This window comes from Bactrocera neohumeralis, unplaced genomic scaffold (genome assembly GCF_024586455.1).
Source record: "Bactrocera neohumeralis isolate Rockhampton unplaced genomic scaffold, APGP_CSIRO_Bneo_wtdbg2-racon-allhic-juicebox.fasta_v2 cluster11, whole genome shotgun sequence".
In the NCBI taxonomy this organism is placed as follows: domain Eukaryota; kingdom Metazoa; phylum Arthropoda; class Insecta; order Diptera; family Tephritidae; genus Bactrocera; species Bactrocera neohumeralis.
The window spans coordinates 3,931,046-3,940,723 of record NW_026089624.1 but is presented as its reverse complement, the minus strand read 5'-3'; the positions used below and the strand labels follow the sequence as shown (position 1 = coordinate 3,940,723).

The 9,678-nt window shown below is 33.6% G+C and overlaps 1 protein-coding gene across 1 annotated transcript; it reads right to left on the bottom strand.

The window, feature by feature from the left end:
• Positions 1-455: 455 nt before the first annotated feature.
• LOC126765685 (piggyBac transposable element-derived protein 4-like) lies at positions 456-2,741 on the bottom strand. Its single transcript, XM_050483408.1, has 3 exons — positions 1,994-2,741; positions 1,741-1,939; positions 456-1,678 (listed from the first exon to the last, which is right to left on the bottom strand). Exons 1-3 carry the CDS (start codon positions 2,253-2,255, stop codon positions 787-789), a joined length of 1,353 nt encoding a protein of 450 aa, XP_050339365.1. The 5' UTR covers positions 2,256-2,741; the 3' UTR covers positions 456-786.
• Between the last annotated feature and the right edge of the window lie 6,937 nt (positions 2,742-9,678).

Genomic DNA, 9,678 nt, shown 5'->3' with positions numbered 1-9,678 from the left:
TGTTTCAACCACATTACCAAATGCGCCAACAATTCCAATTCCAACCCCCAAGGCCAACAGCACCCAAACCTCAAAGACCTGAACCGATGGACGTTGATAAGTCGGTACAAACGAGGAATATTAACTACCAAAATAGACCCCGTCAAATGACACAACTCGAAAGACCTCCATCCCTGAATCATGTTCCATCACCATTTAAACAACAACGAATTTTTCACATACAAACCGAGGAAAAACATTGCAATAATTTAACCGTAGTACGAGCTTTAAAAAAACTTCATAATTCCAGCTATGTATCAATTTTGATACATACTTCAGTTCATAGGAAAAAAGTAGTTATTACTTTGAAGTTTTAATTCATTTACTTTTATTGATACATTTCAGGCAAATATATTTAAAGTAATTACATGTTTATGTGTTATGAATGCAATCTATACAAATATTTTCAGCATGTCTGTCGTTGCAGCACGGCTTTTTACATAAGAAGCAGAATGGCGATGTCCACTTATTTTTATGTTCTCCAGAATGATAGCATTTTTGACACCTTGCGCGGTTTTTTTTCGGAGACTTATCATTCTTTTGTTTTTTTGATGGGCCAGCATCATTATCACTAGTGTCAGGAATATTCTGGGATGACAGTTTGGAAAGCAGCGCCAAAGATAATTCGTTCCTTGGACCTTTTTTTCGTTTTTCCATATAGGGCTTTGCCAATGAAATTGCTAACTCATGCAGGAAACATTTACGTTTTGTGTGCTTTTGAGTTTGCTTCCAATTCGGATCAATATCTTAATACAAAATATACGAATTCAAAGCAGAAATATCGATTATGTTGGAAAATACCGCCATAGTCCAACGATTATTTTTACGTTTGCAAGAGTAACAACTCAACATTTTGTCAACCGTGTCCACGCCTCCCTTCGTTGAGTTATAAAAAGAGATGATTTCGCGCAACTTTTTTGACTCATTCTCAATATTAGGTGCGTGATGCAATGTGCTCATAACAACTGTACATTTGTTCTTATGACTGATATACGAAACGAGAGTGGTATCAGGAGTGAAAGCAAAAGTTGATTCATATCGTGGAACTTTCTTGCAATTCAGTAGCTTTGGAGGAATAGACCTTTTATTTTTGCGCATAGTTCCAACCATTGTCATTTGCTTTTGTAATAATTTTTGGCCAAGGCTGTGAGATGAAAAAAAGTTGTCCATGGTGACATTATGTCCTTTCAACCCATCAACTAAATCCAGAACGACTCGTTCTCCTTGATTCCTCTCAGTGTTTCCGGTTACGCCTTTCCCCAAGTATGGTTGTATTTTCCATACATAGCACGTGCGTGAATCAACAAGTAGCCAAAATTTCAAACCGTATCTCTGGGCTTTCGATGGAATATACTGGCGAAATTTACAACGACCATGAAATCCCAATAATTGTTCATCCACAGTAACGCAATCATTAGGATTGTAGAATATAGGAAGCTGTTCAGACCACTTTTCCCAAAGGTTTCTGATTGGTGCGAATTTGTCATCATTTCTTTGGCCACGTCGGGTGAGCACATCATCAAAACGAATGATTTTGTGGATATATAAAAATGTTCTCTCAGACATTATTGACCGAAATATTGAAAATACTGGAGGCCAGTATTCCTCAAACAAATCATGCAAAGTGTCATTTTTGGATCTGATGAATATATAGTAAGAAGCATTTACATTTTTTTAAAGCTCTTCTATTGCAATACTTACTTATACACACCGGCCAGTAATAATATGCCTAAGTAGGCATGAAATAATTCCTCGTCAATTTCTAGGTGGTTGGATCCATGTAAATACTTTCCGTAGTTGTTCGAATTTTCAATTATAATTTTTGATAGTGAAGATGGAAAAAGTAGCAGAAATGAATCCCGAATGTTATTTACCCGGCTTGATGCAAATCTTGTTACACCTAAAAACCAAGTATCATAATTCTACAACAATTTGGTAAACAATTGTTACCAACCTGGGCGCAAATTGATAACATTTTCTCTCCCCAACCGACCAGTGGCGTAAGGCTCGCTACGCCAAGTAGTACCATCTTTTGCAATATACAATGGATCATCAACTGAACTACTGACAATAATGTCATCCGGTTCAGATAAACAGCTTTCAGACGAACTACTTTCAATTTCAGTATCAGGATCGGAAGCATCTTCATCTTCTTCACTCTCATCCAGTACCTCATTCACCATTTCTTCAAACGTCAAGAACCGTGGACGAGCCATTTTTTCGAACGCGTACAAGTATTTAACAAAATAATTTAATATTCAAAAAAGAAGCACTTAACCTAATAAAACACAACACAAATATCAAAAATAGCGTCGCAAATGACGTGCACCGCAGCAAAAAACGTTTGAAATGCTATATGTATCAAAATTGATACATAGCTCGAATTATGAAGTTTTTGAATTTCTCATGGCCTACTTGCAAAATTTTTTCAAATTATGGCTTAAAATAACGACAATGCGAAAATAAACAAAGTCACAAAGAAGGCGGTATCTAACTTTTTTCTTTCCTCAAGTTACGGTACTACAAACATCGAAATGTATCATTTTTGATACAAAGATCGATTAACGGGTAATGGAATCTGGAGAATTTCAATTTGAGGATTACGAAGAAAATTACTACCAGCAACTGCAGGATGAAGACATCGAAGTATACGCTGAATCCTTTGATCAACAGAATCAACAATATGAAATCCCTACCCAAGATTTAACAGATATCCATTTTTTAGGTTAACACATTCTTCGCTTCCATACTTCGAATGTAAAGCGAAGAATGGCCAAACTTTGAAAATCTTAATAGACACGGGATCTAATAAAAATTATATGCAACTAAATTTTCCCAATCCCAAGCAAAACGAAAAGTCTTTCTTTGCCAATTCAGTTTCAGGTGATATAAAGATAACCCACCATACGTTTGCAAATCTTTTCAATTTACCGAACCACCCCATAAAATTTTACATTTTACCTTCTCTAAAATCATTCCATGGTATCTTAGGTCACGATAGCTTGGAAGAACTTAATGCAGTTATTCACATAAAAGATAGATATATGATGATAAATCATAAAACAAAGATAAAAATTCACCAACATATATCCCAGTCTGTAAATAAAATTGAATTTAGAACCAAGGATATGGACGACAACCAAAAATCTCAATTAGAACAAGTCATAAGAAACCATCCCAATCTATTCACAGATCCCAACAACAAACTTACATTCACTTCTCGAGTTCGAGGTGAAATTCGCACCAAGTCAGACTCACCAATTTATTCGAAATCATATCCGTACCCGATGGCACTAAAAAATTAAGTTGAAAAACAGATAAAAGAACTCGTAAACGACGGAATTATAAGATCTTCTAGATCTTCTTATAATGCACCTGTTTGGATTGTTCCAAAAAAGATGGACGCATCTGGAGAGAAAAAGTACAGAATGTTCATTGATTACAGAAAGCTAAACGCTATTATTGTAGCCGACAGATACCCGATTCCGGAAATAAATGAAGTTCTGGCGAATCTAGGAAAAAACAAATACTTTTCAGTTGTTGACTTGAAGATTGGTTTCCACCAGATTCCTTTAAAGGAATGTGACGTTGAGAAAACCGCCTTTTCGGTAAACAATGGAAAATTTGAATTTGTCAGACTCCCATTTGGATTAAAAAACTCCCCTTTAATTTTCCAACGTACTTTAGACGATGTCCTGAGAAAGCTTATAGGGAAAATATGTTACGTATATATAGATGACATAGTTATCTTTTCAAAAAACGAAGAAGAACACTTCGAAAATCTCAGTAAAGTATTTAAAACATTAGAAGCTGCGAACTTCAAAGTACAGCTTGATAAATGTGAATTTTTCAGAACTGAAATCGAATTCCTAGGATTTATCATAGGAACCGCTGGAATAAGAGCTAATCAACAAAAAGTAGAAGCAATAGCCCAATTAGCACTACCAAAAACCCTAAAAGATTTGAGAAGCTTTCTAGGCATGTCAGGTTATTACCGACGCTTCATTAAGGATTATGGGAAGCTCGCCAAACCCCTGACATCCTTTTTAAGAGGGGAAAAGGGACGCATCTCGATAAATGCATCCAAAAATGTAAAAATTTCTTTATACCAGAACGCTTTAGATGCATTTCAAAAATTAAAAAATTCACTAGTGTCAGACGATGTCACCCTATCCCAGATTTAGAAATGGTTTTAATTTAACGACAGACGCTTCCGACTACGCAATCGGCGCAGTCCTCTCGCAAGATAAAAGGCCCGTAACATTTCTCTCAAGAACTCTTAGTAAAACTGAAGAAAATTATGCCACAAACGAAAAAGAGATGTTGGCTATAATTTGTGCTTTAAATTCATTGAGGAACTATCTATACGGATCGCGAAAAGTAACCATATTTACAGACCACCAACCTTTGACATACGCACTTAACAACAACAACAAAAATACCAACAGCAAGATGAAAAGATGAAAAGCGATCCTAGAGGAATAAAACTACGAGTTGAAGTATCAACCAGGAAAAACAAATGTTGTTGCGGATGCACTATCTAGGCCATCTCAAATAAATTCCATGACGCCAACCCAACACAGTGACGAAAGTTCTTCGGATAATAAAATACCAGCAGTAGAATGCCCCATAAACGTTTTCAAAAACCAACTCCATATTATAATAGGTTATAAAGGCAACTACAAATTTGAGATTCCATTTCCAATCTATCATAGACACATAGTACAAAAACCCCACTACATACACCAAGGATCTTCTAATTGCAACACTAGAAAAATATCTTAATCCTAGCGTGATCACTGGCTTATTTACCACTGAACCAATCATGGGAATAATTCAGTATTTATGTACCGACCATTTCAGAAACTATAAAATAAGATTCACACAGTCACAGGTTAAAGAAATAACTAACGCCGTAGAACAAGAAGAAATCTTAATCAATGAGCACAAAAGAGCCCACCGAAACTCTAAAGAAAACACATAGCAAATACAACAGAATTACTACTTTCCTAAAATGAATGAAAAATCTAATACAATTGTTAAAAATTGTCAAGTTTGCAGAGGGCAAAAGTACGATCGTCGTCCCAACAAACCACAATTTCAGCCCACACCAACACCACAAAATCCTGGAGAAATTGTTCATATCGACATTTACTCCACCGAAAGAAACCTTGTACTCACCGCAATAGATAAATTTTCAAAGTATGCTTTAGCGAAAATTTTAAAATCAAAAGCAGTTGAAGATGTCAAGGAACCGTTAAAAGAAATAATTTTGGCATTCGGTATCCCTAAATCCATGGTCATAGATAACGAAAAATTCCTAAATTCCGCAACAATAAATTTCCTCCTCAAAGATCAGTTTGGAATACAAATCTTTACTACACCCCCTTACTCCAGCTCTGTTAATGGTCAAGTAGAAAGACTTCATTCTACCCTTTCAGAGATTATGAGATGCATAAAACCAGATAAACTTCATACAACTTTTCATGATTTACTTACAAGAACAATACATGAGTACGAGTATAACAGATCAATTCACTCCACCACCGGTAGAAAGCCTATTAACATATTTTTCCACAGAAATACAAAAATTGATCTAAAAAAAGCTATCTTGGATAAATAAGACATCATTAATCGTTTGACAGAAAAACAAAAACAGGACTTAAACTACCATAACAAAATTAGGCATGAAATCAAAAGTTATTCACCAGGAGAAGAGATTTTCGGCAGGATTAACAGAAGATTAGGATCGAAACTTACGCCAAGGTTTAAAAAAGAAATAGTTAAGAAGATAGGAATACAGCCGTCCTCACGATGGCAGGCTGGACTGTTCACAAAAACAATATTAAAAGACAATAAAATATTTTTTCAACTTGTGTGGCGACGGAGGTCCAAATCTTGGATTATACGTCTTCATACGTTATCACGATCAGTAGAGGTACAGCAAAAATTCAGCAATTTTACATCCAATAGACCTGGCACAGTACGTAATATCCATATCCAACACCCATACATTTATCCAACAAAACATCCCAAATCACCACAACCTGTATCCTATGCTGACCCACGAATTAAGACTTACCGCAAATATTTTAGAAAATATAACACCCACTATAAAAAATAAAAGCGCAATAAACGCCATAGGTACTATTTGGAAGTACGTCGCAGGATCACCAGATCACGACGACTTTGAAATAATAGCTAATAAAAAAAATGATCTAAATAAAAATAATAATAAACAAGTTTATGTAAACGAAGCTTTTAATAAAAGATTAAATAACCTGACAAATATGGTAAATAAAATTTCACATGCCATAAGAAAAGATGTATTATAAGAAAACGAAATTGTTATAAATTTACAAAACAGAGTAAGATTAATCAAAGAAGAAGAGAATAGATAAATATTCAAAATGGAATCGAATGGGCAAAGCTTAGAATTGTAAACCCATCAATATTAGACAAAGAAGAAATTGAAATTGCTTTAATTAAAACTATAGAAGAAACTATTATGTTCGTGAGTCCCGAAGATGCACTCCATTTGCTAAAGTATCTGTCCTATACAGTACTAATAAAAAAATATTCTATATGATTAAGGTTCCGTTAACAAGAAAGGAAACCTATGAAAACATAATTTTAAGAATTAATTTAGAATTTAAACGGATTTAAAAATACGGAAAAACTGTCTATGGTATAGTAAATGATTGTGAAAATTTTAATAATATAAGAATGTGTAAAGAAGATCAAATAAAGAATATTTCAGATACAAAATGCATTCCTAATCTTATAAGTAGTCAAAAGTTCTACATGTGTAACGAGCAATAATCATCACATCCCATTAATCGAAGAAATCGAATCTGGCGTTATCCTATTAAATAATTAGAACGCATCTATTTATATCGACGAAACGATGCGAAATCTTTCTGGCACGTTCCTTATCAAATTTCATAATAGCACTATTGAAGCTAACAATAGAATTTTTAGTAACATAGAGGCCTCACTTCTACAAATGATTCCTGCATTAATGCAGCCTACTCCTTTTGAAAGTGACCGCATTAACTTACTCGAAGCTCTCAATGAATTGCAGATTAATAATAAGGAGGTTATTTCAACCATTCAAAAACATCTAAAAATCGGAGGATGGTCAATTTCTGTTAGTCTTAGTCTAGTTATCGTTTCCAATGCATGTTTGAAATTTTTCTTCAGAAATACAAAAGAAATTATTGTTTGGGAATCTCAAATTCCACGCACTAGTCAAGAGCCCCATACGGAAATAAAATTACCATCTTATATTGATATTCCCAAGCCAATAGAATTAGAAGCTCCTAGCAAACCACCAAGATTGAATAATAACCCCTTTTTCTAAAATGATTGAGGACAATCATTGTTTAGCCCATTTCCGATCGTTGCAAGCGAGTTATGGTTTAGAAAATAAAAGAGCTTCGGCCTTTTTTTAACAACCGCATTTATTGAAGTGAATCTTAAGACTGACTAACTTTTCATTCCTTGTTCACGTTCACGTTCGACCGTATCGTTCAAGATCAGTAACCGCCATGTTGCTTCTTTTGGTGACGTATATACACACGTATTTTAACGATTATACCAAACTGCAATACGCAACATTGACATGACTTTTGAATGTGAATTAGACAACAGTGGCGAATATGGTACGATCCATATGTACCATATGGCAACATCGACATGACTTTTGAATGTGAATTAGACAACAGTGTTTTATATTTTTACAATTTGATTTTCAACAATGGTAAGTATATATTTATTAAAATTGAGACGATGGATGGGAATATCATTTGCAAATTTAAAAGGACGTTTAATATTTGAGGTATGTACGTTTTCTAGATTTCTTTTAATAAATTTTGGTTCTTCTTTGTTTTTAACGCTTTTATAATTTCGGATGAAACCTTCTCTCCTTTTTCCTAGGTAATTTTCCTTTCTTGTGTTATGTTTAGAAATAATCTGCAATTTTGCTTCTTCTAACCGATTTTTAATTATGCTACTGTGATTAACTTTGTTGTTTTGAACATCTAAAGGAGTAGCTTTTATTGTGGTATGAAATGAATTGTTATAAAGTTTTACGGCTTTACACATTTGAATGGTAATTGGAACTTTTTTTTCTAAATTTAGGGTTCTTATACGTTCGGTAAGAGTATTATTTATTCTCTTTACATCTGAATTTCCCGTATGGCTATGAGGTTTAGTGGCATGAAATTCTATATTTTCTGTATTTAAAAATTCCCGGATTGGTTTTGAATTAAATTCATTATCGAAAACAAACTTTTTTATATGGCCTTTAATTGACTAAAATTCATTAATATTTTCTATGATCGTTTGACTATTTCTATCGGGTAAATGGAAAGAAATAACTTGTTTTGAAAATTTATCGATGAATATTATAAATGACTGTTTACTGTTAACATAAGTATCTATATGAACAATTTCATTAACTGTGTTTCGGTAATTTGAAATTTAGCTTTGATCGGATTTCTGTCATATTTTCCACCATTACATATGTCGCAATTATTTATTATTTCATGGATTTTAATTTTTAGTTATGGATGATATACTTTATGCTTCATTCCCTCGTAAGTTGGAATAATGCCTGAATGTCCTACTTCGATTTTATGGAAAAACGATATTTGTCTCTTTAGTTCGTATTAATCTTCGATGTCTTTGGCTAAGTTTGTACAATTTACAAAATAAATATTTTGATTGTTTGCGAAAGAATTTAAAAGTATTTGTTCCACTTCATTATGTTTTTTCTTCATTAAGTTCAAAATATATAGCGATCTTACCTTTTTCAAAATTACAACATTAATAACGTTGTGAGAGTTAATATCTCTTAGATCGATACAAAATGCGTTTGTTTTTGAAAATATTTTCTACTTCATTTTCTTTTGCTTCAACTAAAATTAATTGCTGTTTGAAACGATTTACGACTGTATTGAGAATGTTAAAATGATTATAAAGAGAATGGCTAGTTTGGACTTCTATTGAAAGCGTTTGATCTTGTTGTTCACCAGCGTTTAAATCTTTTATTTGCAACATTTTGTTAAGGGTCATTCCCAAATTTTTGGAATTCACCATGTTTATTTTATCACTGTTAATTCGGCTCAGAAAATCCGCTATTTTATTTTCTTTATCGGTTATATAATCGATTTTTGCATCGTACTCTCCTAATTGTACCAGCCAACGTTGAAGTCTTAGATTTATATCCTTACCAGAATTTTGCTTTCGTAGCCATTTAAGTGGTTGATGATCTGTTTTTAGATCGAATTCTCTTCCATATAAGTAGGGTCTGTAGTATTTTACTGACCACACCATTGCTAGTATTTCCTTTTCGATGGTTGAGTAGTTTTTCTCGTGAGTATTTAATGTGCGTGAAGCATATGAAATTGGGTGGTCGTCTTGTGTGAGAACTGCGCCAATAGCAAAGTTGCTAGCGTCTGTAGTTAATTTAAATCTTTTTGTAAAAATTGGATACCTTAAAATGGGGGGATTTGTAATAATATTTTTTAAATTTTCGAAAGCGGTAATATAACTGGGGTTATTAACGTTAATTTTTGCATCTTTTTTCAGATATGCGACCATAGGATAATCTATTTTAGAATAGTCTTTTATAAA